The sequence below is a fragment of the Lates calcarifer genome, linkage group LG8, assembly GCF_001640805.2.
Source record: "Lates calcarifer isolate ASB-BC8 linkage group LG8, TLL_Latcal_v3, whole genome shotgun sequence".
In the NCBI taxonomy this organism is placed as follows: domain Eukaryota; kingdom Metazoa; phylum Chordata; class Actinopteri; family Centropomidae; genus Lates; species Lates calcarifer.
In genome coordinates this window covers 12598443-12619584 of record NC_066840.1, presented here as the reverse complement: position 1 = coordinate 12619584, position 21142 = coordinate 12598443, and the positions used below count along the sequence as shown (strand labels likewise).

General features: G+C 42.8%; 1 protein-coding gene across 1 annotated transcript; it reads left to right on the top strand.

Moving 5' to 3' along the window:
* The first annotated feature begins 195 nt into the window (after positions 1 to 195).
* Positions 196 to 21142, top strand: jakmip1 (janus kinase and microtubule interacting protein 1). Its single transcript, XM_018679908.2, has 23 exons — positions 196 to 705; positions 6263 to 6582; positions 7380 to 7712; positions 8458 to 8619; positions 9985 to 10197; positions 10716 to 10829; positions 11075 to 11221; positions 11496 to 11666; positions 12664 to 12723; positions 14045 to 14173; positions 14366 to 14494; positions 14622 to 14705; positions 15617 to 15679; positions 16222 to 16320; positions 17330 to 17431; positions 17522 to 17575; positions 17673 to 17738; positions 17903 to 17971; positions 18213 to 18290; positions 19272 to 19481; positions 20539 to 20604; positions 20821 to 20897; positions 21003 to 21142. Exons 2-22 carry the CDS (start codon positions 6427 to 6429, stop codon positions 20869 to 20871), a joined length of 2556 nt encoding a protein of 851 aa, XP_018535424.1. The 5' UTR covers positions 196 to 705; positions 6263 to 6426; the 3' UTR covers positions 20872 to 20897; positions 21003 to 21142.

Below are 21142 nucleotides of genomic sequence, written 5' to 3'. Positions count from 1 at the left end.
AAACTCACTTGTCAATTCCCTCGCCCTAACTGCAGAGCAGTCATTATGGAATAATATCTGTAGAAACACTGTCTTTTTGTGTGATATGATGTATACAGTATCTGTCCCACCGTACGCCCTGACGCCGCACGTTTCTCCCGCACCGGCTGCGTGTCCACGCATTTACCGCGCGCGGTGTCATTCTTGAACACGCAGTCAGGTGTCGCGCTTCTATCACGCTACCGGCGACGCCCGCCCGGCTGTTTTCTTTTTTTTCCCCACGTTCACGTCGAACCGGGCATCGAAACCCTTTTATTTATTTATCTTTTTTTCACTCGTGGATGAAATGTATAGGAGTGGATGACGTCGCGCGTGCACTCATGCGTGTTTGTGTGTGTGTGTGTGTGTGTGTGTGGGCGTGGAGGAAAATGTCAACGTGCAGCGCGAGAGGAGGGGAAGAAGCCCGGAGCTGAGTCCAGTCTGTAGCTAGAGGATAATATTAACAGTGGAAATACAACTTCGGCTGTTGTGTTAACTGGGGAGGGATGAAGTTGTAACATAGTCGCTGTTTGCAGTCAGCTTAGCTCTGCATCTTTTGAGCGCTTGAGGTGAGTTTCAAACGTCTCTCCACACACCGAAGCCCAGCCTCCCTTCCTGGATGTGAAGCGATTTAGGCAGCGACGTTTCAACATCAGACCACTTGTGACCATCGGACCTCCATTTCAGGTAAGTTTGTTCGCTCTGTAACGATAGCCAACTTCTGCCCACTAAAATTGCAGACTTTGCTGCTGTGACACACGTCCGACATCCGTGTTTCTCGTCCGCTAGTAACGGACACGGACCCGGCTTCATCATATCTGGGTTTCGGTGTGAGTGTTTAAGCAGCTGCCAAGCTTCATATCGACCCAGACATGGGATGTGAACACGGTGTTTAGGCTGCATGGTTGAGCCTGTGTGTACCATCAGGCCAAAGAGGAAGTATGAAGCGTGGTGATAACGTTACCGGACGCAAGTGATTAACATTCAGCTGTTTTTACTGTCCTCGCGTTACCGAGCCTTCTTCCCTTGTCCTACCCGGTATCAGGGAGGCCACCGGTGGAATATGGACCACCACATTTAGTCTTGCTTTTCACGCCACGCCACGCCAGCAATGCTACATGACACAGAAACATCAACACATTAGACTGTGCAGCCTGAGTGCAAGGACATCCGACCTCTGTGGCTGGAGGAGGATGCTGCAGCAGCCCCCCATGCATGTCGCCGTGGGGTGTGGTTGGCAAGCCGGACAGGCAGGCTTGTCAGCAGCGCTCACTCCCAGCAGCACTCCACCCTTTAATCTCCCATTTGACAGCTCATTAGAGAGCTGGCCACATTGCATTAAGCCATCCCAGCATCTACAGCTCATCCCTTTTCCTAAAAGCAGTCTTCTGCCGTGCATGCACCCTGTTCACCCATCCGCTGTGTTTACGGGCAGGGACTCCTGTCTGTCATAACAGCTCTGCTGCTGTTGTAGCAGGCGGCTCTGGAGGCTCGTAAATCTGCCCCAGTGGACTGCCAACATGTGTTGCACTCTCGCTTCTGTTTGATCAGCCTGTTTGAGCTATGCTGTGAAAACTATAATGCATGCTGTGCTCGTTGTATGTGCTGGATAGCTCTGGTGCAGGTGTCAGAAAGATAAGGTCACTGTCTGTTTATGATCATTTCCATGCTACATTTTCACCCTGTCCTCAATCCTTCAGTCTGCTTTATGATTTAGAGTAGATGAATGCTGACATTCAGTGGGACTCTGGCTTATGTCACAGTTTCCCCCTCTTTTTTTCCCTCACCCCCTGCCTTTCTCCACCCTCCTCTTCCTAGCTTAATTTATCAGATTCATTCTTCATTCATAATCCCATTTCATCCATATACCCTGCCTTCTTCACTGTAACACTCAGTGACGGGCTGCTACGAGGATAATCCCCGTGGACTGTACCCACAAGTGTATTCCTCTCTTATTGCTTTGCTCCCTTCCTTGTAACCTCTCCATGAAGACACATCAGAGTAGTGCATCCTATATTCTTAATGCAAAGGGTGAAGAAGATGAATAAGTGTCTGCACTGTGTATTAATGTTTATGTGTAAGCCAGAGGGTGAATAGCAACCAGCCAGTAGTGACCGATGTGCTGTGTAGTCAGAGAGAGGGAGGGAGGCGAGGTTAATCACATTACTGACTGCACTATCATGTCTTTCCGAGGGGGGAGAGGCAGCTATCACTGCCAACACACTCAGAGATGCACCCATGCATGCAGAAGCATATATACACATTGATGTACACACACAGGCCAGAAGCACAAAATGCTTGAAGCAGTGAATGTCAGGAATGACAGAGCTGACACATTACCAGGTAAACCCTGAGCAATAAAAGTAGCAATAGCATAACTGAGTAGCAGTGTGTGTAACAGAGAGAGAGAGAGACTTACTGTTTATCTGTTTGGGTTGACTAGTCATTGGGGTCAGTAACTTGGAGTCATTCTGCTGGCATAGCAGTTTTTAGGTCATATGCTCCACTAGTGTTGCACTTGGCTGTGTTACTCAGTCTCTCAATGGGATCTTTACAGTGTCTTAAGTGTATCTCTAGACTGCTGAGTGTGTTTGTGTGTGTGGACTGTGGAGGGATGTCTGGAGTGTGGCTAGACCTGCTCTTACTGTCTACACTCTGCTGCTGCTGGTGGTGGTGGTATGTCCACAATGAGAAGGTGTGTGTCCTGTAACAAATGTGCAGTATAAACAGGAGTATATCTCTGTGTATCCACACCCTCAATGTTGATTTTTAACCTAGACTGAGAAGTGAGGAGTCTTTGTCTGAGTTCCCATTAGCAGCCCTTTTATGTATTTATTGGGCCTGCATGTCTCACTGGAGTCTAGTTAATGTTTGATACTCCACAAGTGTGTGTGTGTGGTCTGTCTAGCCTTGAGGAGGTCCATCTGTAAGTGTGTAATAAGTTTGTGACCACTGCAAAGACGCGTATGGCTACCTGACATTTTGTACTTCATTTGTAAACTATAATAGTCTTTCCTTTAACCTTTTTGTATCACAGACATGTAGTCACAAGAAAAAAATGTAATATTAATGTTTTATCATGTATTGAACATGTAGGTTTTTCTTAATTTATCTTGTAGTCACAATTAGTGACAATTGTACAGTGAGTCATGATTTTTTTGTGAAGTCAATGTGTTTGCTGGACTAGATGTCCATTAAGGACAAGTTTATTGCACTAATGCAAAACCTATTCCACCACATCTGACTTGTTTTACATGGATGATTAAATTAACACAGACATTGATAGCAAATGTGAGATGTGGTAATTCTGATAGTCACACAGAAAACCTTTGTTTTCATAAGAAGATACAACTAGAGCTGAAACAGTTAGTCAATCAACAAGCCGATTTGTTTAAGTTGATTTTTTTTCAATACATTTCAATCCTTCAACTAAAAGGCAAAACACAATAACACCCACCAACCAGTGTGCTGATGAAACTCTATACAGGCCCGTCATTTCACACAGTGAGGAGGGATTTCCTGAGGCAGTTATGAAACTACCTATACTGTGTTTCACACTTTGTTCAGCCTGTTTTGAAAGAATAGGTTAGAGCATCAGCCAGTGGCAGCTACGTATTAACTTATAATACGATTATGCTATGTTGTGTTCGTATATCGTATTGGTGCTAATGAACACATTTCATTGCTGACTTTTTTTGGGTGGCTTAAAGAGCAAAAGAGTCCATTTCTCAAGCAGCAATTAGCTTGATTGTGAAACTCCTTGGCAGCTGCAGAATTTCTTCACTTCTCTCTTGCAGTCACTGCTAAGTGATTTTGCTCTGTTGTTTGTTTATGTTGACTGACTTGCTACATTAACTGGCTTTTTTGCTGCAGTTTTATATATATTTATATAACTCTTTTTGAAATATGACTTGTGATTGATTTGATGAGTCACAGTGATTTTTATGGATGTGGGATTTTATCAGCTATATATGGGTGATGACGGGGATGATGCAGACTAAGCTGTCAGTTTTCTCTGTTGAAAGGTTTTACTTCCCAGCAGAATATCAACTAGACTAGCTGTTTATACTTGGGGCGGATGGGGTAGTTTAAGGTCTACAACCTGTGCTGGCTTTTGTTTGCTTCTGTGAACATTAAAGGTGTTTGTTAGCTTCGCAGTGCCCCTATAAAATGCTCCAGTTTCCTATATAACATTCCTGGTTTTCCATGAACTATAAACTTTCAGAGATAGCTCCTGGCTTCCAGCTTGGGAACACGTGGCTCTAGGAGGCTTTGTGGGAACTGTGTGAGGTTGACGGCATGTATGTGTTTTGTGCCTGTACGCACATGCTGATCTCAGGCAAAATCTGGACTTTAAGCGTGTGAAAGACAAACTGAGTTCTGTAGCAGTGCAAAATGTATAAATACACTAGCTCTGACCTGAAATATGCAAAGGCAACTATGTAAACAGAGATGATTGACATGAAACCGGCCGCTTAAACTATCACTATGTTCCATCCAGATATTGGAAGGATGAGCTTGCTTCCCCTATAAAAACCAGTGAAACCATCCGTCATGCCTCTCAGCCATTTCAGCTTGGGTACACCTGGTCTCAGATAATGGCACAGACATGCAGAAACATGTTGAGAACAGTGACAGGGTGGGAATTGTGCGTAAAACATTGTTGTTCTTGTAAATTGCATGTGCAAATTCCAGCACACACGATTGCACATCATATTTACTGACATCTTGGAAAATGAATACACGCCTGATACAAATGTGAAGAAGTGTGGAGAGCCTTGGTGCCTGTGTGAATAGATGTCAACTGTATCTGTCCCTAGTTGTTCTGTTTAAGACTCAGAGAATGTGAGCTCTCTGTGTATGAATGATCTCTCTCTCCCTCTCTCTCTTTCTGTCTCTGTGAATGAGAGTGAGATCACGGATTGCCTCTGCTCACTAGCATCACCATGCCAGCGAGTGGGGGGTGGAGGGATGTAGAGAGGTTAGAGAATTGCAAGAGGAGATATGGAGGGGCTGTGCTAGAGGTCTGCATGTTTCTCGCTTTTCCTCTGCTCTTTCCTTCTTCTCCACCTCTCTCTTACTGGCTTAATCTCCTCTCTCTCATTTGTTTCCTCTCTCATCTCCACTGGTTCCCAACTGTGCGTGCTGTGTAAAAAATCCATGTGGAAGAGAGCTTGCTTGCCCTCCAGCGTCTGTGCATTTCTGTCTCTCAGTCAACCTCAGCTCAGAGATTGGACCAGATAACAGCATTGTGCATGTGTGTGCGTGTGTTTCTCAAATGTGCAGTCTCTATACGATGTGATTGCGTGTGTGTATGTGTTCATACGTGCACCCTGTCTGTGTGCGCATTTCAAATCCACCCTTAGACTTCTCCTTCCCATCATCCTTTGCTATGAGAGGGGTAGAGTTTTTGAGAGCAAGGGTTGCCTTGGTAACTATTGCTGCCATCTGTGTATGTTGTATGAATGGTTGTGTGTAGAAAAAGATGGAGGCGCCTGCAGTCTTAATGCTTCAGCTCCCTGATCGTTGCATTATTTATTTAATAGTCAGTAGAAAGACTGGAAGGTTACTGGGTTACAATTCATCTCAGGAAGAGATTAGAGGAGTCCACTTTCAGCTGAGTGAATGTGTGTCATTGTGGCGGCAAAACACCGACAATAAAACCTGCTAACCTGCAAACACAACTGCAGTCTGCCTTTGTAAAAAGGAGGAGAGATTAAACTAAACTAATAACTAATAATAAACTAATCATCAATTTAAATCCTATTTGACTTGATTTGTGTGTTTCAGTTGTACATTAATGATAGGCCTGCCCTTTATTCTTTAACAAGAACAAGAAGACATTACAGGATCTCTGGGCAGAGGGATGTCATGACTCCTCCTAGTAAAGGATTCGTGTACAGAACAAGAGAAGGGTCCAGTGAGATGTTAGTGGCTAGGTGCCATAACTATGGTGGCCAGACACATTTTCATGCGCTGTGGAGCTTCTAAGCATAGCCCAGGGACTGGAATAGGATGATGATAAATGGCCCATGTGTATATGTTAGAGAGAAGAGGGTGACAGAGGAGAGTGTAAATGTTAGTCCCAAAAATAGTCTGTTTCCCCCTGGCTCTGGTGCATCATGTGGCTTGGGCCCAGAGTATTGTGCAGGGTAGTTTTGTATAACCCAGTTTTTTAAAACACTGACTCACCTTTTTTCCATCTTTTCTTTTTCTCTCTGTCTGTCTGTTTGAACTCAAACAGAAACTCTCAGCATCCTCCAGCAACGATGTAGGCTTGACAGCCACATGATGATGATGATGCTGCTGCAGGGTCTCGCAGGGAGGAGGAGCAGCGACTGACTCTCTCCTCCGTTTTCGTCCACACCTGGCACTCTATGTCCGTCCTGATTGGGCGGCCGGAGTGCTATGTCATCAACCACACCCACTGCGGCCCCACCCCTTAAGAAGGGAAGGAAGCCGGAGAAGTCGGAGGTGATGGCTGACTCGGTGCAGGCCACCAACGAGGAGCTGAGGAGCAAACTCATGGACACCCAGATTGAACTGCAGCAGGAGCGGGGCAAGGTGAGGGGGAGGGAGAAGAAGTGGAGGCCTCGTGTAGAAAAACGATGACAGCGACAGTAGAGAGGTAGTCTCATCATAATAGGAGCAGAGAGCAGCAGGAGAGAGGGGCCATTTTTATAGAACAATTTAGAAATTATTTAATACAATTATACTTATAAGGAGGAAATACTGCAATAATGGTGATTATGCTCAGTGATATAACATACTTCTGCAAATGCTATGATGAACTAGTCCCAAAGTTTTCACAAAATGTTCCACATTTGATTATGCACATATTGTCATGACAGTGCACCACTAGGTCAGTCCACACTGTATTTATTTAAACACCTCTAAGATGGTGTAAGATGGCATGTGGAACAATGGGTGTAAGAATGTCAACAGCAGTGCATGCAGGATAATATTGACAGTTAGGGTGGGACACGTATACAGATACATCACATGGGATTCAGCTCTCTCTCTTTTCTTTTTTTTTTTTTTTTTGCTCACTTAAAAAATCATGCTAAAATGCAGCTGTGCAGAGAAAGAGTAGTTTTGATTTAACATTTATTTAAGCCAGCACAGAAACCATAACTGTTCTCCATTACAGTGTCTCCTGCTCCCCGTCCAGGAGTAAATCATCACTTGATAGCTGCTCATCCATTTTGTTTCAGACTGCCAGGACTTAAAGTACAAACTTGCAAATCATCATGGTGCTACACATAGACTGTGCAAATGAACACACCGGGGACTGGTGATATACTGTATATCATGATGACTGGCTGACAGTAGTACTCTAACTTGCTGTGTCCCTCTCCCAGCTATGTAAGCTCCGTGAGCGGCTCCAGGAGCAGCGGCAGGCTCGGGAGCTTGAGCAACACAAACATGCCGTGGCGCTCACTGACCTGCGCGCCAAACTCCACGAGGAGAAGCTACGCGAGATAGCGGCCGCCCGTGAGGCCCTGGCGCGGCAGCATGAGGTCGAACTGGCCCGGGCCATCAAGATCCGGGATGTGGAGGTGCAGAGGCTCCAAGGGCTTGTAAACGCACTGAGAGACGGAGCTGCTGATAAGCTCAAAAATGCTCTGCTCGGTGAAGCTCGGGAGGAGGCCAGGAGAGCTTTTGATGGGGAGAGGTTAAAGCTACAGCAGGAGGTAGGTTGTAGCATATGAGTGACAGTAATCCAGTATTGATTGTGCTTCTGAAATAGATCTGGAAAAGTATGGAAGTGGTAACGGTGATATCACCTAATACACTCTGAGTATAATCCTAATCCTATTGCTTCTTTCACACCATATCTGGTAGTACAGCTCAGCCTGATGTACCTCAAAACTCTCTGCCTCTTGTCAGTGCAGCAATGTCAGTGCCTCACCATATTTACTTCAACAATGGCATCAATTGTCAGTTGTAATGCCTGTCTTGGAGTTTATTTTGTATTTAGGCTGCAACATCACAAACTGTGAACAAGTGTTACGCACTGAATATTTTCTGAGGGCACTGTATGTTGTTCTTAGAGAAAGATAACAACAATTTTTGTGGAACGTTGGTATTCTGAAGCCATTACTTGCATGTACATGTATATGTTCTGTATGTGTGTGTGTTCTTATGTCGAGTGTTGATTGTTGGGACTGGGTAAACCTTTGTAAATTTGCTACTGAAAAACAGGAAGCAGGGTGGAAAAGCCTGTTGCCAAGCTATTGTTTCACTGTGGCCTTCTAGACAAAGAGGGCATCTATCATTATAACTGTTTAATGGAATAGGACATGTGTTTATAAATGCAAGTATCACTCTCTTTGTTGTTTTTGTGTGTATTAATATCATTGTGTGCGTATGTGTGTGTGTGCGTGTGTGTGTGTGTGTGTGTGTGTGTGTGTGTGTGTGTGTGTGTGGTCTTTTTAGATCCAGGAACAGAAGACAGCCAGGAAGCAGGCTGAGGAGGCGCTGGCAAATGCTCTGCAGGCTGATAAAGCAAAAGCAGCAGATCTGCGCACAGCCTACCAACAGCACCAAGATGAGGTGCATCGTATCAAACGGGACTGTGAGAAAGACATCCGCCGACTGGTGAGACCACATGCTGCTGGAAAGACATTCTCTACAGACACTACATATGTCTTGTTTTAAATGGCAGCTAGCTACATCTGTAGGTAAAGGCTAATACATTGAAATATTGCTTAAAGACACCATTGACAGTGTACTTTCCGGTGACAGATAATTGAAATTTATTAGAAATTATTTAGTATATACATACATACGTACATAAACATTTATTCAGTTAGTAGACTATCAACTTACCCAGATTGCCCAAAATATCTCTATAAGTTTAAAGATTAGTATTTAAGCAATATTCACATCCTTTGTTATTATTCATTAAGTGTTTAACACTGAAAAATTGAGCTAATCTGCCTCAATCACAGAGCTGTCATGACATTTAGATTAAAATGTTGTTCCATCCTGACTGGTGCAAAACACACAGACTGAGAAAATAGTTTTTCAGGGCTTTCAAAATTTGATATCATGTATCATCACTTTCCTGTGGATCTCTATTTGAAAGAAAAATGTTTCCTGTTTTGTCCATCACAATGAGCTGACCTTAATTAAATTACAAAATAGGAAGCTGTAATGTATACTGTGAAAAGACAGAGCTGCCCTATTATTCCTCAGTGACAGGTTAGCTTGATAAAGCTAGCAGCTGTTGTTTTTATAGTCCTTGTCTGTCCTGACCACATTTGAATATCACGCGATGTGGGACACGCACACCAACATCTGTTTTCCTGCTTCTGATGTTCGGCTCCAGCTCAGAGTTTATCTCATTGAAGGTTGGAAGCTAACTGCTGCACTGTCTATCTCACAATATGGTCCTTATCTTCTAAAATAAAAGTCTGTTTATCTGCTGCAGTTACTCATTAACCCCATTAAGTACAGTAGGGCTACAATAACAGGCATTACTGTTAGTAAAAGAATTTTTGAGCAAGGAGACTTAATAACATTTGGCATGAGAAAAGTAAATGGATAAAGCTTGGCTGATTGATGGATAGGAGGTGGTGCAGGAAATGCTAGTGTTCAAGAACAAAAGGCGATGGGAAGTAGAAGTGGGAACATTTGTCAGAAGAAGTTGTGTGAACACAGCAAGAACAAAGGTTCATAAATGAATCAGAGCTGGGGGATGCTGTTTTAAAAGCTAAAACACTGTCACTCCCTCATTCTGTTCTTGGCCATTAGAGCATACATCTTCTTAGACTGAAAGTGTAGCCTGTGGGACATAAGGGTAAAAACTGTGTCACACTGAGGCAAATTTTTTAGACACAAAGTAACAGAACAAAAACAAACTTCATTTAAACCAGATACTCAAACATGGGTAGTAAAACTCACCCACTCACTCCTACTTTCCACCATTCACCACCCTGCTCCTGTTGATCCCTCTCGTAGATGGATGAGTTGAAGGCGAAGGACCGGGTGGTGTGCGCTCTGGAGAGAGAGCTGGGGGTACAGGCCGGCTACGCCCAGAAGCTTCAGCTCCAGAAGGAAGCCCTGGATGAGCAGCTGGGCCAGGTACGAGAGGCTGAGAGGCACAACCATGGCAGCCCCAAGAGAGAGGTGGTGCCAGGGTTAGGAGACAACACAGACCTGCTCAACAACCAGGTAAACCCATACACAAAATCAAATGTATACATATGCATCTGTACATGTACATGAATGCATTGATACACTTGTAATATGACAGGCACTCTGAAATGTGCACATGCTCTACATCCATAAGACCAAACACACAAAAGCTTATTAGACTTAAACTTAGAAATCTACCGGTAGCCACTGTACTGTATTTCTGTGTTTATCTAGTAGGGATAAATGTAGACTTTGAGTGCAAAATAATTTTTTTTCCTATTGACGAGGAAGATCATCCGTCATATTCGAGGTCTCCATACTCTGTTGTGTATCTGTTCATTCAATCACAAATGCACATTTAGAAGCATGTGGATATACTGTGTATACTGCACATAGAGTTTCACAGTTGTGAAACACTGTGAAATGCCAACTCATCCTTCATCCCGTCACCCCCTCTTTCCCGTCCATTTCCATTACCTGCCTGCCTGTCTGCATGTTCTCCCTTTTTTCAGTTTTTGTCTTCCTCCTCCTCTCCTCTACCCCCTGCTCAACAGGAGGCGGAGGAGCGCGACACCAGGAGGTTCCAGCTCAAGATTGCAGAGCTCCACTCGGTCATCAGGAAACTTGAGGACAGAAATGCACTGCTGGCCGACGAGAGGAATGAACTAGTGAGGAACACACATGCAGAAGTACATACATGCAATGATTATAAGCATGCAAATGCACACACATATTGTTTACAGATATACACACATAAAAACACATAGAGTACTACAAAAGATCTATTAAAACATTTAATTTCTAAGCCCTCCAGCCTTGATCCTGCCTCGCCTGTTCAACCTGGAAATTCTGTGTCACTAGAAGACTTAAGATTACAGTCTCCCCCCCCCCCCCATTTCCTTCCTCTGTCCAGTTGAAGCGAGTGCGAGAGGCAGAGAGCCAGATGAAGCCCATGTTTGAGAAGAATAAGCGGCTCTCAAAGAAGAATGACGACCTCTTGCAAACGCTGCAACGCATGGAGGAGAAACTAAAGAACCTGAGCCGCGAAAATGCTGAGATGGTGAGATGGTCTCAGCTTGTGTTTTTACCTCTGCTCTCTGTTGTCTCTCTCTTCTGTCTAATTAAAGATCAGTTCAATTTCAGATACTAGTAGAAAACAACAGATATTTCAGCTTTACTCTGTAGAGGAAAGGGGGATTTGTTGCCATACTTTGTGTGTCACTGAGAATTTCATTAAAATAGAAACAGGACCTCTGGTGGCCATTTGAGGAAAAGCATGAAATAATTCTCTACAAACACAGTTTGACTTCCCTCTGTCTCTGTCCCTCCCTCAGAAGGAAAAAGCCTCCTCCTCTCGGCCGCCCTCACAGCAACAGTCCATTCAGACGCAGCTGAAGCGGCCGAGCTCCCTGACAGACCTGAGCCATGCCCACGAGGAACAGGAGGTGGAGTTCCTCAAGCTGCAGGTTGCTGAGCAACGTGGCATCATTGACGAGCTCACGCAGGTCTGGATCTTACTCAGACCACCAGGGTTGGATGCCTGTTATACATTTCTAATAGTGTCACCACTTTGAACATATGAATCCTACTGTAGTGTTTTTATAAATGGGATATATTGTGTGCTGTCAGATAATATGAATTTGTCTACCATCCCGTCACATTTTGCCTTAGCATTTGTGCTGTGGTAGCTCTACCTTTAACATCTCTGGATTTATGGCCATGTTGTTATGATAAATGATTAAGACTGTTTTATGGTAATATTTGTTTAATATAAGAAAATACTTTTGTATCAATATGATGACATCCTTAGATTTTTCAACTCAGTAGACATGGACTTTACTGACTCGTCATTTTATCCATTAACGAGGTTGAAGTTAATTTTCCAGAAAACTTGTGATAACACAATGTATTAATCCCTTAATATTAAATTACATATTCAGTTATAATAAATGGAGGCATCACACTGTAAAAAGACCTGAGTTCCTGCTCCTCTTTGCCTTTTGGATCCCTCTGGATTAGGCAATAAGTTCTATATTTTCACAAGAGGCAGTGGTTGTGTATATTGGAATGTATTATTGTTTTATGAAAATATCTACACAATCTCAAATTCAGCAGAGATTGTCTTATTTATTCATCCTCACCCACTTTATCCTCCCACCTTTCTTCCCATCACAGCCCGGCTCATCGCAAGCTGCTAATTCCCTCATTCTGTAGAGCTTCAACCCACATGCTGTATTCCTGTGATTATATTGTTTCCTGTCCACAGTCACCACTTCATCTCAGTTAACAGCACAGTTCAGTTTTCATCCTTCTGTTTTCTTTTGACCTTGGATTTTGTAGAAACAGATTAAATTGGACACTGCTGCATGAAATATTATATTCTGATGACAGTTAATGTCTCGACTGATCTGCGTGAATCTTCTGCAGCTCACTGAGGCATGTCTGAATCTTGACAGGGACACAGTTTGAGATGTTGATCTGCTGTGTGCTTGTGTTTTTTAGGAACGTGACCGGTTGGTGATGAGCAAAAAGAACAGGAGGAAACCTCTTAAACTGTCAAAAGTAAGCGTCCCCAAGTGTTTTAAAAACTCTGGTAATCCAGTGGCATGTCACTAAGCAACTACCCTATCTGTGGTTGACTGATGCCTAAGCACTGTTTTCACTTGAGTGTGTGTGTTTGCGTGTGTTTGTGTTTAATTGGGCTCAGGAGACAATAATGACAGTATCCCTCACAGCTGGGAGCATCACGCTGAACACACACATAACTCCTGCATGAACCACAGCTACTGGAAAATGTTTTTTTTTTCTACTAGTGTATATTTAATGTTATTTTAGGATCATGAATATATTTATGACAAAAACTGCAAGTTTCATTTGTGTGCAGCAGTTCATGTCTTTGCCTATCTGTGCTTCCTAAGAGCGGAAAGGAAAGGGATGACGATATCTAATTAGGTGAGGTGACTGCGTTAGAAAGAAAATAATTGCTGTGATGTTTGCATGCATGTATGGGCTAATACATTGGGGAACATTTTAGACCCTATGATGCTGCTAGGAGGAGGAGTCTGCCATCTCCCATCTCCTGCTGGAACCAGTTTGTCACGTTGACAAAGTGGATAAATGTTTGGGCGCCGCAGTTTGGCTCTTGGACTTGCACCTGGAAATGTGTCTTCTTTCGAGGGGATTCAACGCGGAGGCAGATTACTTGAGCTCGGAGGCAAAAATCTGAAGCTGGCCTTTCGCTTTTTCTGTAGGAGTAGTTTGACTGTAACCAGAGGCTTTGTTGTCTGCTTTTCCATTTTGCGTAGGAGTGCGACAGAAAGCAGTTGAGCTTTTTGGACAGGTCTGCAGAGCACTGTATAGATCCGCTGGTGCAGTCCAGGAAATGATAGACGTAATCTGGGGAGGTTCTTTATAGTTTGGTGTTTTTGGTCTAGGAGCAACATGACGGAGTACATCCTCTTTATCCTTTACTTCTCTTCCTTCATTTGCCTGTGTGCCCTGGTTTGCCTTTACTTCTCTGGTTGCCAGGAGATGACTTATAAACATGATGGTAAGGACTCTGTGGACTTCAGAAAAGTTAATGTCAAGAAAGAAGTAAACAGATATGCTGAAACTTGATCTGTTATGATCTGGTTTTGCTCAAAGTGAGATAAACAGCAGAGTGACATTTCACGGTTTTGACAAGTTTTAGCAAATAAACCATTACTGTACAAAAGATTTATTTAATTCAAAATGGAAATTCTATCATTTGAAGTCATGTGTGATACAATCCAGATGAATGTTTGATTTTTTAAATAGACTGGCTTTCTACAGAAAATATATATCAAGGTTTAGATTTAATTTACCGATGTGCAAATCCTCTTTTCTCCTCTACTCTCGGCAGAGGCATGTTGTGGAGACATATTTTGGATTTGATGAGGAGTCCATAGACTCTGAGACCTCCTCTCTCACCTCCTATAACACTGACCTCACTGATCGCACACCTGCCACTCCAGAGGAAGATTTGGAAGAGGTAAGAAAATTCATTGTTGAAAGAAATAAGTTAAACTATTTCCTATAGTTCAAACAGCTGAAAAATGCTGCACAGTATTGAGATAACTGGACAAAAAACAAAACAGAACTTCAAAAATAAATGACAGAATAAGGTATAAGTTAAGGTAGAGCTTTGTGTGTTAGTTTGACTCTGTTCCCCTTGGTACCACAGAGTGTTTCCCGTGAGGAGTCAGAGCTTCGTTTCCGTCAGCTCACCAGGGAGTACCAGGCTCTTCAGCGGGCCTACGCCCTCCTGCAGGAGCAGACTGGGGGCTCTCTGGATGCTGAGAGGGAGGCCAGGGTTCGTACTGTCACTTTTAATCTCTCTGAGTTTAGATTTTGCAGCAGTGCCATGTAAAGTTTTCTGTTCCTCTTTTGTCCGGCTGATTTGCACACTGGTCCCTGACGGCTGACCTCCCCTCCCACAGACACGTGAGCAGCTGCAGTTGGAGCTGAGCAGCTGCCAGGCCAAGATCGTGGACCTGGAGAAGGCTTTGGCAGAGAGGGGGCAGGTAACAAAGACAAGGGATGGGGACAGGAGCTCTGCGTTCCTTCTCTCTCTGGCCCTCCTGCATGTCTGTCTGGCTGCTCTGCTCCTGGGCTGGCGCTATGCCGACCAGGTCTGCCGCAGAATCCTGTGATGTCACTTCCTGCACGTGTGGCGTCACAGCTCTGTGCCTGCATGCTCTGCCTCGCCCTCTGTCTTTCCTGTTGTGGGTTGTGTTTCTTGTCGGGCCTCTCTGTGCTGTCGACCACAGCAAGGAGGCTTAGACCACTTTGATTCCTGTCAGATATGAAGAGATAAACATACAAGAACTCAATCCAGTAATATTTCACACCTTAAACCAAAGCTATTCATGTGTAGAAGAAAAACTTTGGCTTTTTGTCAAAACCATGTACAGTATATTAAAAGGAATTCTGACACTGAGCAACATAATTGTTACCTATACTATATCATGAGGAAAACTATATGAAACTACTATGATGATTTCATATCACTACTCCTACTTTTTTCATTTGTTTTCTTTGTGTTACTGCGTTTGCACTGCATGTCGCCTGTTCCACTGTGACTTGATCCAGCTCTGTTATTTTGATTTGCTGCTCTGCTGTTTTTTCAGCTCAGATTGCCTTCTGATCCTCCTGTTACTGTGAACTCTCTGTTATCTCAGGAGTGGGCTTCATTTCTCTGGATCAATAAACTTGTGCTACTGCCACTCTGTTTCCGTCTGTTTGTGTCTATGTTACACTTGCATGTGTCATTTGGAAGTACAGTGGATAGGTCATCATGTGTTACCTGTAGGTTTTGAATTGGCTCTGACAGCTTTGTTCATTACAATCAGTTGTTGGTAATCCTCTTCTTTCTTTCCTCTTCCTGCCACCGTCGTTGTTTGTTTGCTGATGTTGTGTTTGGTTGTTATGGCAGGATTCAAAGTGGGTGGAGGAGAAGCAGTACTTGCTCAGGACCAACCAGGAACTTCACGAGAAGGTAGAATGCATTAGCTTGTTCTCTATTTTAATGCATCACTTTATTGCCAGCATGGATACTGTGTCAAGATCTTACTGCATCCCTGTACAGTTAGTGCCAAGTTGAGTGAGTTTTAGTACTGATACGAGACTGTACTTTACTTTTAGAAATATAAACGTGGTTTAAGACAATCAGCTGCACAAGAACTTTGTCTAAACAAAACAAAGGCTAAAATTTTAAATATATATAAATAAGCAACTGTCTAAGCAAAAAATAAGTTAAGAGGAGTATGGATGTTTTCAATACTTCAGTACCAAAACATTATTGAGGTTCAGTACCTATCTGGAGATAAATGACTCTCTTCATTAAACAAAGCAGTATTGATACCACAGCATGGCCTCAATCTGTGGACAAAAGTGAAATATCAGTTGAACAGATTCAGTGCTTAATATACTGGGATGTTGTTCATTGACATTATACTTGCTTGCTAATCTAAATACATAAAAAATCCATGTTCCATACTATTTCATACGTGTTACAAAGATGTGTGTGTTTGTCCATAGATGTGTGCATTGCAGCAGGCGGAGTCGCGGCTGCAGGCTGAGGTTCAGGACGCCCGAGACCAGAACGAGCTGCTGGAATTCAGGGTGCTGGAACTGGAAGTAAGAGACTGTACCAACGTCAAACTGTCACCGGGAGGCGACAACAACAATGTCAGCTCCAGACGCAAGACCTACATTCAGTGACTAAACCAGACAGACAGACAGACAGACAGACAGACAGACAGACAGAAAGACAGACAGACGGACGGATGGACAGACTTACTTACATACTGTTCACACCTCCTCTGAATGCATCTGTGTCTCCTTGTTTTGCATGGCAGCTGTGTGTATACCCCCCTCCACTAAACTGGAAGATTTTTTTGAATGTCGTGTCAAGATGAATATAATTTTTAATTGAATAAAAATGTATTTAAGTTCACCATCCATTTCCCATCTTGGTTCATTTTGTCTCTCATTTTTTCATGCATGTCCTAAGTTTTGTTTGTTTTCTTTATGATAACAGCTGTGGTTAATGGATAATGAAGCAAAGTAACAGTTTTGTGTAATTTGGGCATTTTTATTGTTGTTTAACTGTTCAGTGATTTTATATTTAATATTTAAGTTTGCAGTATCCATGTGCTGGAAAAAGACAGCTAACTTGCACAAAGAATTAAACATATTTGCTGATAATGATAGTAATAATAATAATCGCACCACCATCAATCATTTCAGGCAGTAATATCAGTTGATTTTGCATCTGTTTATGTAACAGTTCTCTCTGAATTTGGACAGGCATGAGTTTCAGCATGTGTTTTTAAATCCCTTGTTTAGTTTGGTTTGGTTTTCTTATTTAAATCTATGGGTTTCCACCTCCCTCATTTTGGCAGATCCTGACCATGTTTTGAGTGTCATGTAAGTAAACCCCCACATTCACTCCCATTTCACTCTCATTCACATTCAGTATCTGTCATTCACATTTTGTGTCTCACAGCTCACCACCAATGGTATAATAAAATGAACTTTAACGTTACTGTAGGACTGGTAAAAATCATGTTAGTATTGCTGATCAGATTATGTTTTACTCTAGCTGTGTGTTTGTGAGTATTAATATTGCATGTACCCCTCGTAGGAGAGGGAGCGCAGATCTCCTGCCCTCAATCTCCACATGTCTGCGTTCCCTGAGAACAGCAGCAGTGCCCTGCAGATCTACTGCCACCAAGAGGGAGTCAAGGTGAAAACACTTTCACAAAACTCTGACTTTTCTTCTCTTTAAGGCTCCTTTTCACACTGAATATGATGTCTGGTTTTGACCTCTGTGCAGGATGTAATCATTCCTGAGCTGATGAAGAAACTGGATATCCTCGGGGATAATGGGGTGGGTTCAAACACACGATCATAATACCTACTCACTCTTTTTTTAATCTCAGGCATAGTTATGATTTCTAATAACTGCTTTGTTATATTTTCACTAGAATCTCAGAAATGAGGAGCAGGTAGCAGTGATCCAGGCAGGGACAGTGATCTCTCTGTGTGAAAAGGTCGGTATCACAGACATGGGTCATTTCTACTGACACACAGTGGACACATGGTGCTATAACACTCCATTTATAACCAATATAGCCACTGCATTTCAGTCTTTTTTGCTTTAGAAAATGCAATAATTCTTTGCTTTTCCACTTTCATCCCAATCCTCTGTGTGCAGTGGTTGAAGCAAATAGACAGCACGGAGGCCGCCCTCACACAGAAGATGATCGACCTGGAAAATGACAAGGTAAAAAATCAATCTTACATCTTGACTGTCTGTTTAAGTGGTATGAGATGCATGCCCTGGACTTTTCATAGCTGTGTACACAAACAGCTATTTATTTGCTTGTTTTTCTTCTGCTGTTTTAATCTCAAAAAGCTCATCCAGGCTGTAAATTGTAACATGCCCTATTCCTAATTCTGTAGTATATATTCTGTGTGTCTCTACCGTTCTTGCCTGTATTATATATTATCACGTCTCGTTGCAGGAGCTGTTCAGTAAGCAGAAGGGATTTCTTGAGGAAGAGTTGGACTATAGGAAGCAGGCCTTGGACCAGGCGTACATGGTATGGAGCCTGTGGCAGTATGACCTCTGTCCCTTTATAGAGAAGATGGCCAAAACCACTTTAACAGACAAAATGCACCCATTTATATTAATAACAACAGTCAACAAGGTTGTGTTCAAGGCATAGTGGTTCATGATAAAGTGATCCAGGAATGCAAGGGTGCAACATTATCATTTCAGCATGACACATAAACATTTTGGATCCCATTAAACATCATGAATGCAACATGCTCCATGAAGGTAAAAATTGTCACATTGTGTCGGGATACTGCATCTTTTACAGCTGAAGTTTAAATTCTGGAAACAGTCTAAGGAACTGAATTGGCTTCTCGTTTATTGGCCTAATTCTCTTTTATCTCCATAGATGGCCAATCACTGATTAACTCGCTCTTAAATTTGCAGAACATATGAAGATATTATGCCTTTATGAATATGAAAATCTAGACGGAAGAGGTTTAATACAGTTTTAATGTTAGATCTGTTAGCATGAATGATCTTAAAACACTGTCCCCTCCCACTGACTTAAATAGGCTGTACCCTGAAAACAGTTAACACTTAGACCACTCTCCATATAAATCTAACCATTTGATTTGGTCAGTTTTGGTGTTGGTTTGTGTTTATGGTCCCACTTTATATTGTGTTGGTGAAAGTGTGATTTTTACATGGTAACTTTTCTGGAAGAGTCGGGCAACTGTGGAGACTGAGAATAAAATTTGTGTTGTTGATATGGTGAAGTTGCCATGTGAAGGTCAAGTTTGTGTAACCCCTAATATAAAGTGGAACAGTGTTCTCCATATCTGCCATGGTCACAGTGGTGTGTGTATGTGTGTGTGTGTGTCTGTGTGTATATGTGTATCCGTCTGTGTGTGTGCCTCCATGTGTACGCTTGTGCATGCCTGTTTGTGTGTGTTTCTGCATGCGCATGTGCACGTCCGTGTGTGTGTGTGTATCTGTATGTGTGTGTATGTGGGTGGCTGTGCAGAGGATCGAGGAGCTGGAGGCCACGCTGTATAGCGCTCTGCAGCAGGAGCAGCCGGCATGCCGAGCGGTGGCCGAGTCGCTGACAGACAGGCAGAGGGAGGAGCTGAGGCTAGCCGTGGACAAGCTGCGGCGTCAGATTCTCCGGCAGAGCCGGCAGTATGACAGTCAGATCTTACAGGAGCGCATGGAGCTCCTACAGCAGGCCCAGCAGGTAAGGCTTATAACAAATCGAGTCAGGTTACTGAGCCCTGCCCACCCTCAATCTGACCCCTGGTACCTGTCTGAATCGTCTCACCCCACCAGAGCTCTGGTGCTATGAAAAAGATGCAGTATCCCTGTGTGTGGTACCTGTAACTCTACCTGTAAGTGCATTTGTAGAAGTGGAAGAGTGAGAGGATGAGACAGAATGACTGTGTGGCTGTGTGTGTGTGTTTGTGTTTATATATATGTGTGTGTATATCACTGTGATCTGAATACCCCCACTCCTTCAGTAACCCTCCACACTGCAGTCCTCACAGTAGTTTTACACCCATGGCTTGTACAGTATGTTATTCATTTACTACATCAGCACCTGAAACTTCATTTGAATCAGATGTACTCAGATGTAGCTTACTAACATTATTAATCAACTACTCATGAAATACAAACTAACAAACCAAAATACATTTAAAGCATCTAATAATGAAAATAAAGAATCTAATCTACAGTTTAGGCCAGAAGTCAAAGTTTTAGTTACTTATTCCTGCTTATTTCATGAATTCTGAAGCTTTGTCTAGTTGAAACATTCAGCATCAGCCAAGATCACAACAGATGATATTAAATTCAAAAACTTTTGTTTTAGTTTTAGAATCTCATTTCTGTCCCAGTGAGTTTGCATGTGAATGTGTTTCCTTCCCTTTTTTGTGTAGGCAAGAGCTGTTGTGAACAAATGTGCTGTGAATAAAGAGTAGAGTCAATGAGTAAGCTGCTCAGGTTTAAAGTCTCAAAGATGGAATCACTTCCACTGTTCACAGTTAAATCTGCTCTTCGGTTGCCATGGCAGCTCATTCTTACCCAACACAGCTACCATGGAGACAGAGGGCATGATGGGAAGGAGGCAGACTATTTGGAGTATTTACAGGAATAGCTGGATCGTGGTTGTATTAACTGTTTAGCAACTGTTTCTGCTTGTACATGAGGGAATGACTGTGTGAGATTTGGCCGAATGCTCCTAGTTTTCTATTTGAACACATGTTGACCACCTAACTACTTCTGTCTTTGTGTTGCAGAGAATTAGAGAGCTGGAGGACAGGATTGACTTGCAAAAGAGACAAATAAAGGAAATAGAGGAAAAGGTACACAGTCAAATTTTATTTGTTTCTTTATAAGAAGCGTTCTGTCATGGCTGGTAGACAAAGTGTGAACTATAACTGGATAAGATTAGCAGGAGAGAATGTGAGGGAGTCAGCATCCAATATACTAATGTTGTGTGTTACTGTATAAACGTTTTGACACCCTTTTTCTTCTCTCTCTTTTTTCACCCGTTGATGAAACCCTTTGTGTTCCTTTAGTTTTTGTTCCTCTTTTTGTTTTTCTCTTTAGCATTTATTCTTTGGCCTTAATGAAAGTGACCATGGACCCACATCAGGTAGCACCTTTACACTGTATCCTATCAGTATTTAACACGGTTGTGGTGCTGATGATAATTTGTCAATAATGAGGAAAGAACTTAAAATGTTTCTCTTTTTCTTAGGTGTTAAGGTGCTGTGGAGGCAAGAGAGGATGAAACAAAACCTAATTGTTTTTTATGCATTTGTAGACAGCTCACGAAAAACCCTATGGCCTTTTTGATAAATGTGCACTTTTGCAGAAGACCCTTACCTGGAATGCAAA

Bases quoted from the DNA above. Each gene is read 5' to 3' on its own strand.
- jakmip1 (XM_018679908.2), top strand. From the start codon at position 6,427: ATGTCATCAACCACACCCACTGCGGCCCCACCCCTTAAGAAGGGAAGG. The intron at 10,830-11,074 runs GTGAGGAACACA...TCCTCTGTCCAG, and splicing joins CCGACGAGAGGAATGAACTA to TTGAAGCGAGTGCGAGAGGC. The intron at 11,667-12,663 runs GTCTGGATCTTA...TGTGTTTTTTAG, and splicing joins TCATTGACGAGCTCACGCAG to GAACGTGACCGGTTGGTGAT.